We start from the raw sequence: 26,240 nt of genomic DNA on the forward strand, positions 1-26,240 counted from the left end.
AACTTCCACATGATGTGCAAATAGATGCACTGCACTAAGTGCCTATTTTGATACCAATGAATAGTGTAAAACAGGTTAACGTTAATGATATCAATATATATATTTAAAGTTTACTTCCCTATCATGTTGTGAAATGTTACCTGATGTCTAAAAAACTGCCTTTTATCTCACATCTGGTTCAGTTTAAGGAACAATAGAAATATATCTGTCACTAAATATGAAGCTTATCTTTGTAGCTATATTAAAACAATATAATGTTTATATGTTACAGTTTCAAAACCGATGTACGCAGATAAATCTGTTCTTTGTTTCATTGTTTTGAATTTTTCGCAAAGCTACACGAGGGCTATCTGCGCTAGTCGTCCCTAATTTAGCAGTGTAAGACTAGAGGGAAGGCAGCTAGTCCACACCACCCACCGCCAACTCTTGGGCTACTCTTTTACCAACGAACAGTGGGATTGGCCATCACATTAAACGCACCCATGGCTGAAAGAGCGAGTATGTTTGGTGCGACGGGGATCCAAACCTGCAACCCTCGGATTACGAATCAAACGCCTTAACCCACCTGGCCATGCTGGGCCAAATCTGTTCTTTCGTTATGGATGAAACACAACAGGATTTATACTGGTATTTCATAAAAGATTGATACAAATTCGTAACGAACAAAATCACAGGTAGGCAATGAAGATAACGAAACGGGTAAAGTGTATCTACAGTCGCAAAGAAAAATCCTAATGGGCGCAGATTGGCCCTGTGGTAGAATTATAGATGCTGTATAAGGGCGCTGATAACGGACTACCTTACGAAATATATAAATATTTATACATACTTTAGATCTTAAATTGACACGAAAATTAACCGATTCTATCTGTTATCGGGATATTTAGGGCTAATAAAATAACAAACTTCTCGTTCATTATTAAGAGTTATTATTTTTTACACATTTTTTCTCATTCTAGTTCTCACGGTCATTCATAGGTGGATAGCACTAACATACAGGTTCCACCCATTAACAAATATGATATCATTGGTCCAGAAAATGATGAATTAAGGCCTTATATAATAAAAACAAATAACTTAGGTATCAACATTTATATTTTTATATTTGTATACTGTTGTACGCTTCGCTGAGAGTGTCCAGTGGTTAACATGGGATTATCTTGTTCCAGGGTTCTAGCATCGTTATTAACAAAACAAAATAAATCGCACTTTGTGGTTGTGGATGCGTTATAAAAGTAACAATCAGATTTTACTATCTTATTTGAACAGCTCAAAGTTAGCAATCGTGATGTTTACTAACTGACTTTCCTCTCACTTCATAATTAAGAATTTAAAAATAACAACAACAAACGATACGTTTTACCTTCTTGTTTTCTGTTTCTTTTGTAACTTAGTGATGCACCTTTAATTCCTGAGGTTCGTTCTATCGATATCTTATGAATATATCGACATAAGATACTCAGTAACCAACTTTATTATTAATATAAGAAAATTAATTATGCTGTGTGTTTTTCTTTTAGCAAAGCCACAAAGGCTATCTGCGCAGCCTACCGAGGGAAATCGAACCCCTGATTTTTGCGTTGTAAATCCGGAGACATACCGCTGTACTAGCGGTGGGCCTTAATTATGCTAGGAATCCACCTTTACTTGTAACTATATGTCATAATTTAGCAGCGGTCATATTCACAACTATATATCGTAATTTAGCAGTGGTCATATTCACAACTATATATCATAATTTGGCAGTGGTCATATTCACAATTATGTATCATAATTTAGCAGTGTTCATATTCACAACTATATATCATAATTTAGCAGTGGTCATATTCACAACTATATATCATAATTTGGCAGTGGTCATATTCACAACTACATATCATAATTTGGCAGTGGTCATATTCACAACTATATATCATAATTTAGCAGTGGTCATATTCACAACTATATATCATAATTTAGAAGTGGTCATATTCACAACTATATATCATAATTTAGCAGTGGTCATATTCACAACTACATATCATAATTTAGAAGTGGTCATATTCACAACTATATATCATAATTTAGAAGTGGTCATATTCACAACTATATATCATAATTTAGCAGTGGTCATATTCTTGCCCACTGATGATTTAATTCTCTGTTGCTTATTTATCTGATCGTATTGTTTTAGTTTATTGATGTAATTGTCCATGAAATAGAATATGACTATAGTATATGCTTATAATATAAAACTTACAACAGTTTAATTACAGCACTTTCAAACACTGTGTTCTCTGATGCAGATTCAAGCGTCTGAAAAAAACAATAACACTGAGTTATTTAAACACGACACAATCACAGCTTAAAGTTCATATTTAACAGTCCTTTAATAGACCTCTGAAATAAGTCCATCTCAGCTTACTCTGTGGTATAATAGCCACACGTAGTAGCGATACATATAAGTAATAAGTCAGTAAAATCGCGGAATATTTTCCTCAGTCACACAGTGGAATGTTCTAAGTATCAAAAGGTATGTCACAACAGCAAACTAATTGGAATGGGTATATATAAAGTTCCTTCTGAACATCAAGGGATGAAATATTCTAAATAACAAAAGCACATTACGACAATACAGTTTTGGCCAAAATGTTTGCATATTTTGTAACAAATAAGACTGTTATTATTAAGATAGAATGCAAATACATTTAGTACTGTGAAAGTGAGATATGCATAATATATTAAACACCCGCATGACGAGAAGCTTTTCTACGGACATCATTACTTATTAGAAGGGTAAACAATTTTATCTGACACCTGTAGAAAGATGTGTATTTCGACATCTCAACTATAACAACAAAATATTTACCAAAGCATACATAATGACAAAATTTGATATCAAATTATTATACATAGTGTCTACAATTTTATATTAGCTCATTTCATACATTCAGTACTTGGTTGGTCTTTCTTCTACTTGAATAACCTCAATAAAGTGACATGGCATGCTGTCGATGAGGTTATTGATGTAATTACTTCACCGTGATTTGATCCCAACTTTTTACTAGAAGGTACTGAAATGCAGCTATTGGCTAGTTTAGGGTTGTGGTTCACAATTTTTCGGCTCAGTTCTGCTCAACAATTCTTAATGGTATTACAATCTGGAAATTTTGCTAGCCATGACAATCTTGTAACGATCTCCTGCTCCAGATAATCCTGTACAATTGGATTATCTCCAGGAAATTATAATAAAGAGGACATGTAGCAAAATAATTAACTAATTCTTAATAATGCAAAAGTAAGGTTTTAAACTGGTTGTTTAGTTACTTTGAAAAGAACGATATTTCATTTCTGCTTTGTTATTACAATAAGATCTGTGATCACTCACTTCAGAAATTGCCACTATATTTTCTTCGTGGCTAAACTCACAGTCACACAGCTTAGATTTTTCTATTTATCTATATTATCACGAAACTATGTCTTACACAAGCTAAATCTTAGATGCATATTTCTATATTTACCGAGTCTTAGAACGTTTCACAACTTAAGAGATATTTTGATTTATTAATGTTAAATTAAAACAACAAAATATTCACAAGCTTTTAGTGACATGATGCAATAGTACAACGAAAGATAATAAAAACAGATGAACTATGCAATGTGTGTTTAGTACACGGTTATGCAAATAAAATGCAATAAACTATTGTTTTTAAAAATAACTAAATTAAACACTCATGGAAAACATAAACTACCTAAAGAATAACGCTCGCATTTACTTATATAGTCGTGTATACCTAACAATAAGCCTCTCTTCAAGAATTATTTTGAAAAGCTTATTCTGAAGAACACTTCTGAATGGCTTCAGATTGTTCCATCTTTATTTTTGGCAATGCTATGGCATCTGTATAACATGTTAAACTATAATCTGTTTAACTTTCTCAGTAGAAATGCCCTTGTAGCTCCGTTGCAGCACTAACTTCAAGTCCTCTATTCTGTAAGTTCTGTTCCCCTATATCAATGTCCCAAAGTTTCTACAGTGAAGAATCTTTATTATGTGCTTCCCTTATTCATATAAACCTATATTTGAGATGCCAACTTTCGAGACTTGAAGAGGCTTGATGTCTTGCAGGCTTTTCTTTTTTGGAATTCTTGTGGTGAGTGGAGATGCCTCATCAGTCTTATTTCTGTCTGGTTCCTCCAAATGTCTACTGTCTTGTGTATTACCAGTAATCAAGTTATAGGTGAATACCTTCATAAACATTGCCTCGAGGCCTTTCATGTAGTAGGGAGTGCCTACCATTCTTCTTACTGTTCCATGAATCAGCACAGAAAGATGCACATGCCAATGGGCACTTGATAGTAAACTGTTCATATATTAGTTTATGGGTCACTTCTTCAAAACTATTTCACCATGTCAGACTATCTTGAGAAGTGTCAGTGTAGTCATACCACAAATTGAAATACAGTTTCTCTAGGGTCAGGTTTAACTTCTCTACATTTTTAGCGAAGAACTTTCCTTTTTACGTTTTTTAGCATTTTAGCATATCTACTTTTAATCTGCATAGTTCGTGGCATCTTTTGACATCATTCAAACATACACTTGTAGGTCTTTTCTTGTCAGAAAGAGGTTGAGGCAGATTGCCCAGCTGCTTGTGACTCAGTTCTGAGTTTAGGAAAATCATTTTTACCGTTTAAGGAAAACATTCGTACCGTTTTCCTGTTCATCACTTTTGGGCAGTTCGATCAGCTGGTCCTGATTTCATTTTCATTCTTGGGTCGTCCTTTGTCTTTCTGTTGGATAAGTTTGACAATAATAATTTGTGGTTTTATTTGCTTTACTTCCAGTCTTTCTTTTCTCTCATTTTTTCCTTCTTAACTCTCTGAGTCTTGTTTATCAAACTCTTTTAGAATACCATCTCTGAACCGAAGCTACTCGTGCCTTATTATTGTTATAAATGTCAGTCAACATGGCTGGAAAGCGTGGTTGTAAACTATTTTCGTCACCACTATATTGTTGTGTATGTAGGCATACTTTTCCCACTAGTATATACTTCTACCACCTTTACCACAACGTTGCGTGTTTGTCACACCATTGTCAGACTTTTAAGGTATGTGTAGGTCAGTTTCTTTATAGTATGTATCTGTGACTTGTTGGTGATAAATTTTAATAATAAAGAAACAACACAGTCTACTCGTTTCAAAATGATCTGTATTACAACAAATTAAATTTGTATAACAATATTTGTTACACTTTTAGCTACCACAGTTTTATACAGAGCTTTAAATAATTGTCTATTTTCATCAATATACACATAGCCTAGTCCAATTACTTTATAACACAAATCACTTCTACTCTAATCTATTATTACAATACAATCTAGGATAATGTCACTTCAGAAATTGCCTCTATATGTTTTTTATGGCCAAAATCACAACCTTACTGTCTAAACCTCTTTTTTTTATATATACCAATATCTAACTATGTTGTACTCGAGCAACATTGTGGACGCGTATTTATAGCCTCACCAAGGCCTAGAATTCTCAGGAGATATCATGATTCAATGATACTCAATTAAAACAACGAGGAAACTTAGAAGCTTCTAGTATCATGACGCAATAATACACCAATCGTCAATTCACAACAGCTGAACTTCAAAATATATGATTCGCAGATAGTTATATAAAGGAACGTGCGATAAAATATCATTTCGATAAATTTTACATTCGTTCCATACTTAAGCTATCTAAATCGTAAAACTCTTATTAATTCAAATAACAATAAGGGGACAAAACCAAAAAGTCGAAGTAAACTACAGCGAAAGAAACAGTTGGTGTTACGTAGTCTTCTTGAAATGTATTCCTATATACATCATTTCAAGTGATACACGTTTAATTACTGAGTCTCTAGATACAGATCGCGTGACGTAAGGGCTAGTGTTCCTAGTTGTCTGGCTAAAGATCTAGGGTTCTTACTGCAATAAGTCACTGAACAAGCTCTTTTTGTTTCGTAAAATCATGACAGTCAATCCTTCTAAGTTGTTAAGAGTAGCACCATGGGTGACAAACACTGCTGACTGCTTTCTTTCTTGACAGTCAATCACTGTGATCGGTAAAGAGCAGTAATATGGGTGCCAAACACTGATGACAGGTTGACAGAAGCACCAGAAAAGTCAAATATAATTGAAGGAATACCTTTCTTATTATAAAAATAAAAATATTTTAGAGTTTCCTGTTAATCTGCATGGAAGATTCTATTTTAGTTTCATATTTCTGTTGTTTCAACTCCTAGAAATATGGAATCACATTTTCTATAACTGTGATAACATATAATATGTCTGCCTTTTGTGACATATTCTAAAAACATTATTCATTCATCTGAACCTCAAAATGATTAACTGTTGTGACTAACGGTTTTGACAGGAATTTTTTCAGCTGCTTTCCAAATTGAATTAAGAATTATTAAGTCAGTTTCTCAAAACTGACATTAAGCGAAATAAAAACATAATATTAAAACATTCAAAGATCTCTAAGTATTATTAAAACTATTTGGAGTGTGTGTTTTTTTAAATTGACTTTTGAAATCGTACACTAATATTTGCTCTTTTAAGTTATTTAGTCCTGCCCCAGTAATTTAGTTATATTTTATGTCTATGTGTCTTGACGCAGGTATCATGGATTCGAAGAAAAGATCTCCATCTTCTAACGGTTGGGACAGAGACTTACATTAATGATGACAGATTCAGTGTAGCTCATGTTGAGGGGAGTAGTGACTGGCCTCTTCAAATCAAATACCCACAGTCAACAGATGTTGGAGTGTACGAGTGCCAAGTTAGTTCCGACCCGAAAATAACATTTCTTGTACAACTTAATGTTGTTGGTAAGTCATATCATCGTTTGATGTTTAATTTTAACAACAGATTATACAAAATGTATTTATTATCAACCTTTATTTGTTCACAGATGATCATGTTTGTCTTTTCTACAGATGACAGATGAATATAAACACAAAATAACAGAGACGATTTTGTTTATTACATCCTTTATTTGTAAGGTTCTCTATTAGGTAAGCAGTAAGTATGTGGAAACACAACACTAAAATTCGGTGCTCGATTCTCCGCATTGAACAAGGCGCAAATACATTCGTTTAGTTTTGCGTTAAAAATAACTATTTTAAAAAGGTTTGTTTTTGAATTTCGCTGGAAGCTACACGAGGGCTATCTGCGCTAGTCGTCCCTAATTTACAAGTGTAAAACTAGAGGGAAGGCAGCTAGTCATCACCACCGCACCGACAAGTCTTGGGCTACTCTTTTACCAACGAATAGTGGGACTGACTGCACATAACAACGCTCCCACGGCTGAAAGGGCGAGCAGGTTTGATGTGATGGAAATTTGAACTCGCAATCCTCGGATTACAAGTTCAGTACCTTAACCACCTGGCCATGCCGAGCCCTTTAATAAGGAAGAATTATAAATAAAGAAATGTGCAGATCAAGTATGATATAGAGAAATATCTAAACTGGAAACTCTCAAGCTATGTTAAATAACGCTACGAAATAAGAGGACGTTGAAAATAAAAAATGTAATGAAATTTATTAACCAAGAAAATATTTTAAGCAAGAATCTAGAAACATGCAGATCGAGTAATGAAATGCAACAGACTACAGAAGACAAGAAATTGAATATTTATTTTTAATCAGTAATATTCTAGAAAGTTATATCTGACGTCATGAGAGTCTATATTTATCCATCTGTTCTGTCTACTTTTCATGTGTTTTAATTTTGCTTCGCGTAATGTTTACTTCGATTTTAAATTTTAATAAGATTCTTCCCAGCTTATGAATAGCTCTTCAAAATGAACTTCTTTAATTATATATATATTTCTAATTACTCAGACCTGAAACAGTGTTATTGCTGATAAACTTTTACATGTTCTGCAGTAATTCCTGAATTAGAAAATATCCATTTGTATCTGTCACTTATAAATGTTTCAGAAAATGTTTATACATACGTTTACATAAGTGAAACATTTTCATCAAAATAAGATCACATTTTGTTGTGCTTACAATTCTGACAGCTAATGGTTATAGATTTCTCTGGACCAATCACGAAGTAAAAGTTTTATCTATAATTCTAGAAACCCTGAAAAACACATCTCTTGTATATTAGCGGTTAACGGGCCGCATGGCGTGTCGTTTCTGGATATTAATTTTATATTTGTGCACTTTAACACTATTTTTATTGTTTTCAGTGTTACTTATTATCTCTATGGCAACGAGAGGTGTGGTAAATGACCTAAGCCTATTCTGTCATATTTGTGATGAATTGGGTGTAAAGAAGGTAAGGGAAAACGTCACAGAATTCGTCAGAAAAGCTTATTACACATATTTTTGAATAACACTTGGGGACTAAGACAAGCCACGAGTTCTCCACCGAAGACTCTTCATAGAATTTAATCTGATTCTAAATCTAATGTCAGAGAAAATAATGATAGGGGTTGTTTTGAATCATTTGATAAACAACAACTACTTTCCAAAGACATCATTTTAGTGGTACAGAAATCATGAGAAATAGTTTGCACCACAGTTTTCGTAAGAAGAATTATTTATCTATTACAACAGTATTGCTTAATTAATACCAGTGCTTGGAGCTGCAGTCTATGAACCAAGTGGAAGGCGATTGCTCATTGATTTCTCCAAAAGGAATTTAAAAGTTCTTCACCTTCACAATGGTAAAATATATCCGTTTGTTACAATTGCCCATTCAGTTCACTTGAATGAAATTTATTAAAATTTCGAACGTCTTCTTAATAAGGTCAAATGCAAGGAACATAGTTGGCTGCTTTGTGGAGATTTAAAATTCCTCTGTATGTTGCGAGTTAACATACCGGTTCTACAAAGCTTCCATGTTTTTTTTTTGTGTGTGAATGGGACATTAGAGCATGAATTCAGAACTAGATAAAAAATCAATGGCCACGAAGAGATCGTCTGATTCCAGGATCTGAAAACATTGAACGTGAAAGTTTGATTGACACAAGAAAATCTCATCACCTTCACTTCACATAAAACTGGTCGTGGTGAAGCAGTCTTAAAGGTCTTAAACAAAAGTTGGCGACTGCTTCAAGCATCTATGCCGAAAATTCTCAGATCTTGTGAAACAGATACTTAAAGGCAGGATTTTTGTTAGGCCTCAGATTAGGACATTTACTACAGATAAATATTTCAAAAGGAAAATGAGAAAAGTTTAAAGAGAAGTGTGGATGGCATTTAAAGATGTCATTGACATATTTTTAGAAAAGAACAAGAACCCAAATATTGTGAATAACATGCTCGATAAATTCAAAGAGTTGGACTGTAACATTATCTTGAAAATTCATTTCTTACACTCACACATTGAATATTTTTCTGAAAATATCGGTGCCATCAATGAATACCAAGTGGAACTATGTCATCAAGACATCAGGAAATAGAAAGGAAGTGTTACGGAAGGTGGAAAATCAAAATGATGGGAGAATACTACTGGTCATTGAAACGAGATGCATCAGAAATATGCAATACATAAAAGAAAGATCCCAGCATGAAATTTTGAGAATAAAAGACGTAGGTTTCACAAAGAGAAAGGAAGAATGAGGTTACATATTAATTTGAGATCAATATTCTTCCATTTTCTTCAGTTTGCTTGTTATTTTGATAACAACGTAAATGAAATTATAATTTAATCTAAGTAAGGGTTTTCCTCCGTGGTTTCTAAAAGAAAAATCTTTACGTAATGAAAAATATCAATATTATTTTCAAATTCTAAGTAGCTGATTTATAAAGAAATCCGTTATCAAAACCGAAAAAAAAAATTATGAAGTTTAATTCACAGGCCTGTGCTATTTTAGTGTGTAATTACTTGTACATTTTACGAAAACCATCTTACATTTATCTTCGTGATAATTGAGTTTAACATGTAAATAAAATATGCCGGTGTTAACGACCCGGCATAGACAGATGGTTATAGTACTCAGCTCGTGATTGGAGAATCGTGCGTTTGAATCCTTCTCACACCAAACATGCTCGCCCTTTCAGGCGTGGGAGCATTATAATGTAACGGTCAATTCCACTATTCGTTGATAAAAGAGTAGCCTAAGATTTAGGGGTGGTGGTGATGACTAGCTGCCTTCTCTCTCGTCCTAGACCACTAAATTAGGGACAATTAGCGCAGGTAACCCTCGTGTAGCTTTGCGCGAAATTCAAACAAACAAATGCAGTGTTGACTAAATTAGCATAGGTTAAAAAATACTAGTAACACCAGTTTTTATTAGCTATGATTTATGTTTTAATTATCTATTTAATTATACCATAATGAAAGCAGTTATGTAAATACTTTGTTTGATTTAAAAAAAAAAAAAGTCATTTAATATTTTATAAATTAAAAGGGAAAATAAATAGTAGTTACTTAATTATATTGGGAGCTGAAGTCTTTGCAGCTGAAATGAAACTGAAATTTAACTGAGATTACTTCAATATTCCAAATTAATTAAATAATATTTAACGTGTATCAATATATACACCATAAGCAAGAAGCTAATCAGATGGTCATGCCCAGTTTTATAAATTCGATAAATGTTTATAGACTGTCGCAAAGCTTTCGGTAGCTTACATGTAACTAAAGTATACTCTTCAAAAAAAGAAACGCAAAAGGCAAAATTTGAGACATATTGTTAACAAGTTTATTCCAGGTAGTTCTGTATGACATGTGTGAAACTTTGCACATTCACTGCTGAACAACCAAAGTCTGCAAAGGCGAAGTCCACGCTCACTAGTTGAAGTTTAACGTCACTCAACGTCAATAACGAGTATGCCCCTGTGAGCATCACTAACTGCTTGACATCTCCTGCCCATGGAAGCAATGAGATGACAAATCACATCCTGTGGAATGGCTGTCCACTCAGCCTGCAAAGCTGCTGCAAGCTGAGGTAGAGTTTGTGGTTGAGGTTGTCGCCGTCGCAGACGTCGGTCCAACTCGTCCCAACGATGTTCGATGGGGTTTATATCTGGTGATCTGGAGGGCCAGGGAAGAACGTTGATGTTGTGGTGTCTCAAGAAGACAGTGGTGAGTCGGGCTGTGTGAGGACGGGCGTTGTCATGTTGAAAAACGTCGTTGACGTTCACCATGATGGGTTGCACATGGGGCCTAAGAATCTCGTCGACGGTTGCGTATGGTCTGATCGGAAATCCTACGCACCCCTGGTATGGTTGAGGCAGTAGACGTCGCAGTGGTGGTCCTATCCCGAAGGTGACGTAACCGGATGTAGCGATCTTGTGCGGGCGTGGTTACACGAGGTCTGCCAGATCGTGGGCGGTCACAAGTTGATCCATGTTGTTGGTGACGATGCCATAGCCTTTTGATTGGGCTTGGGTGGACATTCACAGCTCTGGCAACATCTGATCGCGATTCGCCTGCTTCCAATCGACCAATGGCGTTGTTGCGTTGTGCTTCAGTCAGTCTTGGCGTAACTGTATTGCGTGTCGGTGGCTTAACACTGAGCTATGGAAACCGAAAACCCGTCACTTTTATCGGGATTTTGCACATGTTGCAGTTGCAGAACATGCAGATCTCTCAAACAAATTTATTGGACACGAATGCGTTTTGGCGAAAAATCCGATGTTTTCCTCCGTTTCAAAGTGCACAACTTTTATTGTTATTTTGGTCTGACAATCAGTGCCTTAACACGTGTAACATCACATACTCTGAGCTTGTAACGTTATTACATATATTTCTCTTTAAAATAACAAAAATATCCCTTTTACGTTTCTTTTTTTGAAGAGTATATTATACTAGCTTATTAATAAGTTAACGTCCAAGAAACACAAACTATATTTGTGCTACAATAGCATGCATTTATCACCTCAAACGAACTAACTTCAACACGCATTAACTTTTGTGCCAAGCTACTGATATGTTTTAAACTTAAGTATGAGAAGGAACGTTTACTCCAAACTTGAATGCCTTACTGCTATCATATAATACTTATAACTCATGATACCATGAAATTTTAGTAATTATAGAATGAAAGTGAAATCCACACAAACCAACATTTTACAGCAGACCGTTAAGGTCTTTAATAGTTGATTGGCACAACAAATATCTTCAAGAAATTTAAACACGCACTTCTTTTGTTGAGGAAATACAGTTATAGTTTCCTTGTTCCTCTTTTGTTTTTTATTTTACACGAAGATACATGAAACCTATCTTAGGTTAGAAGTTATAGACTAGATAATTTGCTTTTTTTAAATGAAGCACAAAGTCACACAATGGGTCTGTTTGTGTTCTACCCACCACGGTTATCGAAACCCGGATGTTAGCGCTATAAGTCCGGAGACATACCGCTGTGCTACTGGGGAACAAACTAGCAAGAAGGCAACTAGTCAACACCACTGACCGCCAACATTATGGCTATTCTTCTCCTTCTGAAAATGCAACTATTGTCTCAAAATGTGCAGCACGATTTATTGTTCGAGTGGGGGAAGCGGTAATTAGATGCGAAACGCTGAATCAAAGCTACACAGTATAGTGTTTGGGCCTTAAATTACCATTCAAATAAGCTAAAACTCAAAGCGTTTCAACCTCTTCTACCGTAATATTAAAGCCTTTGATATCTAAGTGGCATAGAGGATATGTTGCCACAGTGTAAGTCTTAAATTGTGTTAAATTGGGATCATGCATTATTATCGGATCCAAATACCTTGAATATCATTATAATGAAATGAAAGTCGCTACACAACAAGTCTAATAGAAGACAATGAATATCTTTAATAGTAAGTGGCACATGAAATACCGTCAAATTACACGTTAACAACCTTTGATAAACTAATACAAAATTATTTAACTCGGACCAAAATGAACTCATAATTTCTATCAAAAAAGCAGTTAAATTCAACACACTTCAAATTTTACGCCAGACTACTGTTTTAATATCTAAGACATACAAGGAATATTAACCCTAAATTTAAATCATAAACTTCATCGTCCTTATCATTAACTGCTATAACTTAACAAAAAGAAGTAAACCACTAATTTTCATCCAAATTGGAAGAGGTTTAGCAGATGTAATCACTTCATTGCAGAGGTAATGAGTTTAATACCCATGTGGTACAGGGGAATACTTAACCCTAACCTAATTCTTAAATACTATCCTTCAGGTAATAAACTGTATTAACTCGAGGTAACTAGAACCCCTACTTCTTACCTGAATTAACTGAAGTTCAATACGAAAATTCATCATACTGGGCTATTTATGTTCCTAAAACCTACGTAATACAAGGAATATTTACCGCAAAATTAAACGTTAACTCCAGTTATTCAACACTCAACATAATATTAACTTAGGTTAATTGAGTACCTTCAATACCCTCCGACAGTAACTGAAACTTACGACTTACCAGATTTTTTCTCTATAACAGGAAACCAATGTCTTAATTATCTAAGTGTTACAAAAATTTCTTCCTTTAAAACTGAGTGTTAACTCCAGTTGTTCAGAATTGTATTTGTTGCTAATGTGACACACAGATCAAGAATAAACAGCTGATCCATGTTTGATTTGCAAGAAAATAAAACGATCGTGTTTACGGATTAAACGTACAAGCAATTATACCAACAACAATAACAATATGTTTATGTACATACAAACACAAAGTGTTATGCAACTATTACTGACACATTTAACACATTTCTGACAATTGGAATTGGAGAGACACACCTACATGATGAAGACCAAATCATGAATGATGGTGTGCTAAGTCGTTAAGTCTGAACCAAGGTTCGAGATTGTACCTTCAATCTTATTTATTGCAACTGTTTCCATCGTACTTATTTAAGAGGACGTCAACTCCCAACTCACACTTACATATGAGTCACTTTAAACATTCTTCATTTACGCTGATAAGGTTATTAGAGGAAAGCATATAGTCAGGCAAGTAGAGTCATTAAATTGTCATTGTAGTATGTTAATGAAGTCTACAGCGAGAATTAAAGCAAGTTTACCGCATTTCATAGCCTTTTAACAGAACATCAACTGACTAAGAAAACAGCATAAAAACTCTGAAATATTCATCTGAATAAAGCAAATCAAACGTAGACTACAGAGCGATACAAAAGTGGACCATGTAAGTTTCTTATCTGATACATTCTATAGGCCATGTCTTATGGCATTTTTTCTCTTGTATCCTAAAAACCAGACGTTAGTAGTCAAATCTAGCTAGCCAAAATACTTGTGAGATGTGAATAAAAAAGTTACTAAATTATTTACAGAACATTTTTGCCGTTATGAGTAGAAACTGATTGAAGAATAGATTTGGTTTGTTTTGAAATTAGCGTAATGCTACTCGAAAGCTATCTGCGCTAGCAATCCCTATTTTTGCATTGTAAGACTAAAGGGAAGGCAGCTAGTCATCACCACCCATTGCCAACTCTTGAGCTGCTCTTTCATCAACAAATAGTGAGATTGACAGTCACATTATAACGCCCCCACGGCTGAAAGGGCGAAATGTTTGGTGTGACGGGGATTCGAACCCTCGAACCTAAGATTACAATTCGAGTTCCTTACTCACCTGGCTATGCTTGGCCGTAAAGACTAGAACTCAAAATACTGAAAAATTAAAAAAAGTAAACTAGAAAGTGCAAAAATAAACACAATTTAAAGTGAAAACCATTGCAGAACTATACAAGTAACACTACATTCAAAGTCATAACTAGTAAGAAAAATCATGATCATGTACAATTAATTAAAAGATGTAGTGAATACTGAAACCGTTTTTTTTATAAATAAAAGTAGATACTAAAGAAGTCAAATAAAATTATATGGATAAACAAGTAAAGAGAGGTGCAATCATCTGTCAAATTCCACATTACACATATTTATTAAATAGCTTAAAAATAAAGTCAAAACATAAAGCGAAACTAAATGAAATATATGATTCAGCTCAGAGTAATAAACATTAAACAAAATGATAATCAAACAGAAAAATACATACTTATATATATATAACTTCAACGAAACTCAAAACACAAATTGGATAAAGTTTTACATATATGTTTTAATAAAATAAAATAAAACAAACTATAACATACAGTAAGATAATTAAAAACTGTATAATTTATACCACTTTATAATTAAGTGTCTTGTTTTCAATTTCGAGCAAAGGTACACAAGGGTTATCTACCATAGTCGTCCATAATTTACCAGTGTAAGATTAGAGGGAAGGCAGCTGGTCATCACTACCCGCTGCAAACTCTTGGGCTACTCTTTTACTGATGAATAGTGGATTTAATTGTTACGTTATAACGCTTTTACGGCTGAAAGGGCGAGTGTGTTTGGTGTGACGATGATTCGAACACGCAACCCTCATACTGCGAGTCGATCGTCCTAACCACCTGGACTGTACAATTGATAACACAAACCAAAGGAAAACTATACTTCTAACGGAGGGGTGGTGGTGATGGAAGACTCTTGAAATTCCTCACGTACCTCTTTCACATGACTGTAATCTATGAAAGTCCTATTTCTATTTCTGTACATTACTTCAAAGTCTAGATATTTCTTGCTGGATGTCTCAGATCCGATTCAGTTTTGTTAACACAATGTTTAAATATCTGGTATTTGGCAGCCTGGATCTGGTGCTACCTCTCAAGTGTATAGACAGAGGATGAAGGACTGTTTTGACTTTTTTTTCTCTTAAGAAATTGAATTTCAGGAAAAATGTCCTTTGTCTTTGGAGTTTTGTCTTTTTTTTATAGATGTTAAATCATGTTTTTGTTTACATAATATGTGACAGATAAACAAATACCTTACCTATAGGGAGCTTTTGCTTGGTCTTGATCAGCTATTCCAAGCATCAATGGGACCATGTCAAATGTATGTACTTCATACACGCATGCACTGGTTAAAGGCACAGCTGTTGCTAAGTTTCTCAGGTCAGATGTTTCTGGCTAGTCTCTGTTTCAGGCAGCCTCCGAGCCAACTCATGGCTCCTCTGTGGCTATTTCTAGGGGACACTGCGTGCTTCAGAATACGTTGATGTAAGAACAAAGAGGGGACACTGCGTGCTTCAGAATACGTTGATGTAAGAACAAAGAGGGGACACTGGGTGCTTCAGATTACGTTGATGTAAGAACAAAGAGGGGACACTGCGTGCTTCAGAATACGTTGATGTAAGAACAAAGAGGGGACACTGGGTGTTTCAGAATACGCTGATGTAAGAACAAAGAGGGGACACTGGGTACTTCAGAATACGTTGATGTAAGAACAAAGAGGGGACACTGCGTGCTTCAGAATACGTTGATGTAAGAACAAAGAGGGGACACTGGGTGCTTCAGAATACGCTGATGTAAGAACAATGAGTTGAAAGTAAAGTATGTTTTTATCCTTCTTATTACCACGACAGGTTAAAATAAAAATAAAATCATGATCTCAGGAAACAAATATCCCTGACCTTATATAGAAAAACTCCAAACCTACAGAAAATTTGTTAGGCTAGAAGTTCAGCTAACAGTAAGGTTAAATACATAGCTAAATCAGGCAATAATTCAAACTTTCTAGGATATTAATTCAGAGATAATATAAATATTACACAAAAAAGGATTGTGAACAGTCCCTTCACTCTGATGTGTGTGTGTTTTAATTTTAGCAAAGCCAGAGAGGACTTTCTGCTGAGTCCACTGAGGGGAATCTAACCTCTGACTTTAGCGTTGTAAGTCCGTAGAATTACAGCTGAATCCTCTCTCTGATACCAAGTATGCACTTTTTCAAGTAATTTTAAATGCTCAGTCTACAGGGCTGCAATGTAAGAAAGCACATACTACAATGCTAGTCAGATTCCTGACTATGTTGGACTCTAGTAACGAACTAAAAGGGCACCAAGTAAAGCTGTTTTCAGGCACGTAAGATTCATCATTGTTGAGTGGCTGATAAAAATGAATTGAGCAGAAGAGGTTTTTAAAACTGAAAGACAGCAATAGTCACTTTTAAAGTTCGTTACCTTATCGTTAACCTAACAAAGTTGGATGTTCATACAAGTTACACATAATCCAAATAAAAAAGTAAAACTGACTGTTTCGTTTTTAGTTCACTTATTGATTAAGTATTATTTTATTACAAGTTACGACTTATTCAGTAAAGAAAGTTTATTTTTATAATAGGAACGACGTTTCGATCACTGATGTGATCATGTTCATACACGTAGTTTTACTGAGTGGACCAGCATTTTGATAAAGTAACAGATTGTAAAAAAAACAAACGATTTGTATGCACATTTATATATATATTGTAGAGAACACAGTATACCTTTCGTCAATATACTTGTCTGTCTTCTTCAGTCATAGCAGAAAACTAATCACTCAAGGTTTGTATATCAGAGAAACGTGTGGAAATTTATGGTTAATGGATCAAAGGAATGTTGTTAGACGAGGTTTTTTATTCCATTCCTATAATTTACAGACAGGATTTATCAGAAGTTTACCGCTACAAACTTTTCGTAGATTCTTAGCTGGAAGATAAAGCTCTCAGTAGAATCTAGAAAATATTTTAGTGTTTTAACATAAAATTTTTCATTATTTCAGTACCAGTTGCACAAGATTTATTCTGACTTGAATTAAATTGGAACATTGTTTTGTTTATTGTATTTTGAATTTCGCACAAAGTTACTCGAGGGCTATCTACGCTAGCCGTCCCTAATTTAGCAGTGTAAGACTAGAAGGAAGGCAGCTAGTCATCACCACCCACCAAGCCAACTCCTGGGCTACTCTTTTACCAACGAATAGTGAGATTAACCGTCACATTATAACGCCCCCACGGCTGAAAGGGCGAGCATGTTTGGCGCGACGGAGATGCGAACCCCCGACCCTCAGATTATGAATCGCACGCCTTAACGCGCTTGGCCATGCCGGGCCTAAATTAGAACAAGCCAACCTCATCTCTAATGATACATGCCATCTAATTAATATAATAGAATGTTGTGTGAATAATATTGTTGTTGATGTTTTGAATTAAGCACAAAGCTACACAATGGGCTTTCTGTGCTCTGCCCACCACGGGTATCGAAACCCATTTTCTAGCGTTGTAAGTCCGTAGACATACCGCTGAGCCAGTTTGAGGCGAAATAATTTTGTTATTTTACCAATGATGTTCAGTTTTATAAATAAAACAGAGGCTTCGCTAAAGTATATTTTATTTCTCCTGTACTAAGTGATCTCTAAATGTCCATTTTCGAATGGAAAGTTTTTGAAAGTAAACATACACAGAAGAAAATTGGAATTCTACCTGCGATACGCAGATGATATCTTTAGGTGTGTGGCGACATGGAAGGGATAGCTGCTCGGATGTTGCTTCATTATTTAATAAAACGACAGTGAATGTCACTTACGAAGAACGATGTGAAAGTGATCTTCCATTTGTGGGTGTCAAAGTAGATACATAGAGTAAACTATGTATATTAGAACGGCTGGTATGGGTATTAACACATTTATTCGTGAGCAGAGAACAACGTTTCGACCTAGTCTCTTGTAAAACACAAGGAATAATTCAGCGGAAAATATATATTTTCTTTAAAAAAATTGTAGTTTCAATGAAGGAAAAGTAATTAGTAAAAGACGTAAATATTCATATAGTCGTCTACTCGACACTCCGTCTAGTGAAGGACGTAAATATTCATATAGTCGTCTACTCGACACTCCGTCTAGTGAAGGACGTAAATATTCATATAGTCGTCTACTCGACACTCCGTCTACGACAGAGTTTGTTTTTTTATTTCGCGCATAGCTACTCGAGGGCTATCTGCGGTAGCCGTCACTGATTTAGCAGTGTAAGACGAGAGGGAAGGCAGCTAATCATCACTGTCCAACGCCAACTCTTGGGCTACTCTTTTACCAACGAACAGTGGGATTTACTGTAACTATATAACACCCCCACGGCTGAAAAGGCGAGCATGTTTGGTGTGACTGGGATTGAAACGGGTGACTCTCAGATTACGAGTCGAGCGCCTTAACCACCCGGCCATGCCGGACCCTACGACAAAGTACTTTCTCAATTTCACAGTATTATTTAGCAGAACAAAGTAAGAATTTCCACCAGGGTTTATATTGTAGTGGAATATAAACTGATGTATAAGTTTTGATATATTTAGTCTTGTATTGTACGTCGGTCACAAATGTTTTCTTTTTTTACTAAAATTACACGTTTTTCTAAAAGTAGTAAAACTCACGAATAAATTACCAGCTAGTCCACTCAATAATGACTAATTTATTGTAACGGTATAATCACGTTACTGATACAATGAAAGTATTTTCGGTTTTTAGTGTAGAAAAGAGGACCATTTGAAGAGGACAAATGCCTTTCATTTCCTTCTATTTCTGAAATTTCCATTGAAATACCCGGATAACAGTGCTTCAACTAAAGTATGCTATAGGTACTCGAATTCATTCTCAACTTCATACACTCACACAAATCACAAATCAGACCTAACAAAAAAGTAACCTATCTTGTATAATTTCTTCACAAACCATCCATAATATGAGTTAACCACCAAAAAACTGACTGTTTCTCCTTTGCTTTAGAAAACGAACATACATATTTAATGTTCTGGATTACCATTATCAGTGTTGACATGAAATAGCTGACCAAGTACCGAAAATGACTTTCATATTGATGAAGTAACTCTCCCTTTGCGGTTCTCAAGTTTTAGTTCCTCGAAAATAACAAGTGCCTTTCACTTCTCATGACAAGTTGTAATTAATACGGATTCTCTGAAGTGAACTGAGTCTGGCTTAATGGTTGACTAGCTGCCTTCCCTTTTGTTTATCAGTTCAAAATTAGGGACGATTAAGTACGAGTATTTCTTGTGTAGCTCTGAAATACATCGAACAAACAAGACAAGCTTTTCTAAGTGCTGAAAGTATTGTTAAGCCTAATTTAATTATTCACATTGGTTTAATAATAGTCAGAAGCCATATCTTACATGCTGACCAAAAATTGCTTTTCAGTAAATTTAGGCATTGATTCATTCACAATAAAAGAACAATAAATGTAACTCTTTAACTAGAAGTTATTACAGAACTAGAAGTTTTGTAATCTCATAATCACGCCCTCTTGAAAAACTGAATTATCCTATCCATCAAAGTTACTCAATTTCAACACTGGTTCTCTTGTATCTTATCAAAAAATGGAACATCGATATTTTTAATATTGAGTTATTGTTTTTTTCAAAATATTCGTCATTCATCCAAGATGAGTTACATGAGGGAGTTACTGATTGCCGCCTTTGAGTTTAGTTGATATTGGTAAGGTAATGTTTAACCAGTAACCTCATATGATTTGTAACCCACGTGTTTATCTTTGGATGAAGTACAGTTCCAGTGGTGCTTAATGTATGGTTTGTTTGTTTCACTTCCCACTTCATACTGTGCCTCACTTTCCACTTGGCCCGGCATGGTCAAGCGTGTTAAGGCGTGCAACTGGTACTCTGAGGGTTGCGGGTTCTCATCCCCTTCGCGCCAAACATGCTCGCCCTTTCAGCCGTGGGGGCGTTATAATGTTACGGTCAATCCCACTATTCATTGGTAAAAGAGTAGCCCAAGAGTTGGCGGTGGGTGGTGATGACTGGTTGCCTTTCCTCTAGTCTTACACTGCTAAATTAGGGGCGGCTAGCACAGATAGCCCTCGAGTAGCTTTGTGCGAAATTCAAAAACAAACAAACACTTCCCACTTTATATTATGCTTCACTTCCCACTTCATACTGTGTCTAATAATCCAGACCAACAATAGAACAGTTCCAGCACTCAGACAGACATAATAGCATGCTCTGCTTTCCAAATAGAAATTGGTGAGTTCCATAAATCAGTATAATTACTGTATTCACAGCATACCTTTTACATGTTAACATACACCCATGCAGTTCATTGTTCTCAAGCCTAACGGGCTGTTGCTTCACGCACTTTACCAGCAAATATAGCGGTCTCTTTCATTAATATGTTCATCCCTCAGATACAGATGTTATAACTAACTTTTTCTATGAACGAAGTAGCCAGAATGAAGTCAAAAACACGAATTTTTAGTCAAATCTGAATTGTCAATATTTGCCAGAAAAAAAGGAAAAAAAAACTTCTGCGGTATCTGGACAAGATTATGGTTTCACTCAAAATGCTCAAAAACATCATTACTGTTCCAGTGTTCACTAAAGTTAAAGCTAATGTTCATGAATTATTGCAGAACATGCCAAATCTTCTAAATCAGTTATTATAGCACTTTAATTCAGGTTTCACTACTTTGACTCAACAAAACACGTGTAGTTACACTACCTATTCCACAAGAAACGTACCTTGGAATCTCTTTTAACACAATAAAAGTCAGGATGATTGCCTCTAGACAACTTGTAATATGTGTAGCAGGTCAGCCAGTCAAGTTATTGTTTGAAGCTTCAGTTAAATCTTAAGTTACTTTAAGCCTGTATCAACGTAATATTGGGATTTTTTCTCTTGTCAGTCATTGTTATTGAATTTATTGACCTCAGATATTGCAAATATAGAAAGAGCCTCTGTGACAAACTAGATACTTGGAAACCATGTGTATGGTATACTCAACAACCATGCTATTATGTTATTGGTGAGAATGACATCATGATAACCAGGCGGCATGCTTAAGAGAGCCTTCCCATGATACCTACCTCCTTAGATTATCCATGCAAACATTCAGATTATCATGATTTAAACGTTTGAGTCACTTGATCCGTCACAAAGTTGAATCTATAGTTTAGCTGAGTTATAATTACATGTTGGTCATCAAGTTGTTTCTCACCCAAGAGCTATGGCTGAACCGTGTGCATTGAGCATCAGACATTTCATTATCAATACCTAAATGCATCTATTCCAATCAGCAAACAAATATCCCTTTGTTATATTTTATACAACAATGAACTGTTTCATGTCACACCACTGTCACTGTGTCTCCGCTGCTTTGTAGCTACAATGAACTGTCCAATGTCACACCACTGTCACTGTGTCATCGCTGCTTTGTAACTACAATGAACTGTCCCATGTCACACCACTATCACTGTGTCTACGCTGCTTTGTAGCTACAATGAACTGTCCCATGTCACATCACTGTCATTGTGTCTCCGCTGCTTTGTAGCTACAATGAACTGTCCCATGTCACACCACTGTCACTGTGTCTCCGCTGCTTTGTAGCTAAAATATTATTAGTTCCTGATGAATGTCTTCTTCATCCTCCTAATGTTTGGAAATTAATTCATCCTAAAAATGAGGTGCCCTCGGGTGACTTAGTAGAAAGAAATAACATGAAAACTAAATTGAGGCATGAGAATACCATTATACATCTAATTCAATCTCGAATTATTGTCACTGTATTCTTTAGCCAGGTTAGTTCATGATTGCTGCAGGACCTATAGGATTTGGGTGCGATCATTACAAGTTTTCTTGCTGGACTTCTTCCAACACATGTTTTTCAGTTTTCTCTTTTAGGTAAGGATTAACTCTTAAGTAGTGTCGGTGATGCTTTGGCGATTAAATAAATGGAGTTTTATAAGACCACCCTGTAAGTATGAAGGCACCCAAGTAGAAATAAAGTTTGGTCACAATATAAATATGTGCGTTAAGATGCCTTATATGTTATTTTTATTTATAGCCACTTGAAATTTCATGAGAAACAATTATATGACAAAGAAATAATAGAATTTTAAAACAAAAATATTTCCTTGGTTTGAAATCCCTCCAACCTAGTATACTTTTCAAAAATCATTCTCATTTTTCTTAAAGAAAGATACGTTCCTGGATACTGGCTGGAGAAAAGCATTGTATTCTTTCAATTATGTGCAGGACCTTAGTCTAAATATCACCTGAAACAACAAAGCACTCTGAAAAGGCAAAAAGATGCTCAGTATCATCTAACTACCAAAGACGGATATCAATGCAAGGTATACCCAACACATTTCAAAAAGTGAATAAATGCAAAATACCTAAATAAAATAAATTATTTAATGTTATGGGAATATTCGACAAATATATTTTTCGGACCCTAATTATGAACGGATAAACTTCTGAAATGTTTAAGATATCATACAAAATTTCAATGACAAATGAACTGAACTCAATAGGAATGTGCTAATAGTTCTCATAAGTAGTAGTTATACGAACTCCTCTCTGGGGTTAATCGATAAGTTTGATGGGGTATAATTCTAAAAAGTATAATTTATGTAACCGCAGTGGGCAATATACAGATGAGAATTGTATAGGTGAGCGCTTAACAAGGAAGAAATAAATCTATGACGTTCTCACAGATTACCCTGCACAACAAAGTGTTTGCTTCTTAAACACAGTTGGATGTTCCTTATATATATATTTGACTGCTGATCGCGAAAATCACATCCAAATTTGCCCATCACGTACCGTTTCATCGAAATCTTCAGTTTCACCATAACATTTGTACAATGGAAAAACGATATCAGGGCAACTGGAATCCGTCAATGATTGCTGACTACTGTTGGATACTGCAACGTGATGCACTGGATATTTAATACAAACAAAAATCAGCAACAAAACACTTTTAATTATGTTAAACTTAATAGCGTATTAGAAACATAAACGCAATTAAATACGTTATTGCCGGTAAACAGTTAACTGTCTATTTGTCAGAGTTCCTACGTGATGAAGCAAAACCAAAACTATATCTGTACATACCAACCATGTGCCTCTCATAATCAGCAAAAAGTTTTCAGGAAGCAAGACTTTTCAAAAAATTGTTGTGCAGTGGTATTAACAGGAAAACAACTGTATTTAATTTTGGAGAAGAAATTACTTTGTTCTCGATAATTCATGCCTAGCAGCTCTTATAAACTTGTTTAATTTATTTGAATGGGAATCAGGGTTTAACGAATTAATAATGAAGTGTAATAAAAAAAACAAATGAAGTTAATATTTTAGATTTAGATAATTATTTGTTGTGACAACTCGTCCACTAAACATTTCACAAGAAAACAACTCAAATATTTTATGATAGTCAGTTAAGAAGGTTGATAAAGTTGGGCTAGTGAAAAGTTTTGGTTTGTTTTAATTTCGCGCAAAGCTACACGAAAGCCATCAGTGGTAGCCGTTCCTAATTTTGAATGTAAGACGACTAAAGGAAAGGTAACTAGTCATCACCCCCCCCACCGCCAACTCTTGGGCTACTATCTTACAAACGAATAATAGGATTGACCGTCACATTATAACGTACCCACAGCCGATAGGGCGAGCATGTTTGGTGCTGAGGGGACTCGAACTCGCGGCCCTCGGATTACGACTCTAGTGCCATAACCAAATAGCCATGCCAGGCCTTGTGAAAAAGTGAAGATATGCGACTGAAGGTAATGTTTAATTTTGTGGCAGTTTTTTTGTAATATCATAGAGGTAATAATCATACAAATAATCAACAATGAGGGGTTGAAATGTGCTGAATTTGTCCAAATTTGGATTATAGATTAAAATTGACAACTCAATACATGATCCAAACACCTGAGTTTAGTTTTAGTTAGATACTAAACACATTACTAGTTTAGTAAAAACTGATTGTTGCTGAATTTCAATGCGTTTGAATGAGAATGAAGGGTTCAAGTTAACCTGAATTTGTAACTAAAGGCTGATGAAATGAACTAAATTTAAACATCAAACTTATAATGATCATTACGATTACTGCTTAGAATAAGTTATTTTGGCAATACATGGAAGTTCAGGATATCCGGATTTTTACTTGTTTTGATGGTAATTAAAGGTTCCAAGCGATCCAAGTAAATAGAATTGGCTTGTTTTTGAAATTCTGCGCTCGCTGTCCCTAACGTAGCAGTGTAAGACTTGGGGTACTCTTTTACCAATAAACAATGGAATTAACCGTCACTATATAACACCCCACGCCTGAAAAGGCGAGCATATTTGGTGTGACGAGGATACGAACCCTCGACCCTCGTATTAGGAGTCGAGTGCCATACTGGGAAAGTAAATATGAAGTTGTAAACTTTTTCTATTATGATTTTTAATGGTTATAATAGTAATTCAGTGAAATATATGTTTTGTAATATCCAGTTTCTCTTTGCTTGCGTTGGAGAAAGTTATCTGACAGCGTTTTCTTATTCGATTTCACCAGCAATTCTTAATTAATCAAATATGAAGATTTTTATTAATTTCATTTTTCGCCTCATACGTATTTTTATTTAGTTATTTGTAAGTTTGTTAGTTTGTTTACTATTTAGCACAAGGCTACACAGTGCCGTATCTATCGCGAGTATCGAAATTCTGTTTTTTGTATTACTAGACATAAAACTAACTGATAAATATACTTGGATTTTTTCTAAGCTTGGAGGTAACTGTGAAATTTTATCCACCAAAAACCGTGATTAATAAAATAAAAATATTTTGGATATTATAATTTAAATTTCACTGCTCCAATTTTGTTTTTCTTTAACGTATGGTTTTTAGTATTTTATAAATTTGTTTTGCTTTTTTTTCGGCTCTAGTATTGAGCATTGCTCCATATAATTACTGATTTAAATTCTTCATTGTGCAAAAGATTGTTCAGTACGTTCTATTAAAACGATTTTGAATATGCAATTCAGTAATTCACGTGACAACCACAGTTTATATAATGTCGCAATATATGACATGTGTCAGAAACACATTTGTATGCTTTTGAAGATGAATAGTCAGATATCTGAAAGCTCTCGAGCTTCCTGGTCTTTAGAAACCTATTTTATATTGACCCTTTTTGTTTTGTTGGTAATGTGATATAACAGAAAAATTACTGTTTGGAGGAAGGGCGTACAACAACGCTTTCCGAGGCAAAATATTAATACATCATAAAGATCATAAAGATGTGTTCAGTTGAGGGATTTAGAATTTATCAGGCACGTAATGGTGTTTTAAACAATGAAATATGAACCAACTTGGAAAACCAAGACCATCCATAGACATGCAGCAAGACATACTCATCAAGACTTCACAAAGTGGGACATCTCGTAACAAATGCTAATTCACTGTCACAGGCCATACCTTGGTCTCATGTATAACATAACCGATAAAGATCTATGTCTAAGCAAAATCCAACATAGTATTGTTTCACCAAGATAAGGTTCCCAGTCATATCTCGCATTCAGCGATCCCATGCTATGAGAAGCTGCAAAGTGAAAGATATGTTCATGTTGTTCCACGTGACGACATGCTGATCAAATTACTGAATGTAACATTTA

The 26,240-nt window shown here is 35.0% G+C and overlaps 1 protein-coding gene across 1 annotated transcript in view; it reads left to right on the forward strand.

The window, feature by feature from the left end:
* Nucleotides 1-26,240, forward strand: part of LOC143235341 (zwei Ig domain protein zig-8-like) — a 162,516-nt gene that overhangs the window by 111,552 nt on the left and 24,724 nt on the right. Inside the window, exon 3 of the mRNA XM_076473418.1 lies at nucleotides 6,646-6,856. Coding sequence (XP_076329533.1) covers nucleotides 6,646-6,856 — 211 coding nt within the window. The remainder of the gene's footprint in view (nucleotides 1-6,645; nucleotides 6,857-26,240) is intronic.

This window comes from Tachypleus tridentatus, chromosome 2 (assembly GCF_004210375.1).
Source record: "Tachypleus tridentatus isolate NWPU-2018 chromosome 2, ASM421037v1, whole genome shotgun sequence".
Taxonomy (NCBI): domain Eukaryota; kingdom Metazoa; phylum Arthropoda; class Merostomata; order Xiphosura; family Limulidae; genus Tachypleus; species Tachypleus tridentatus.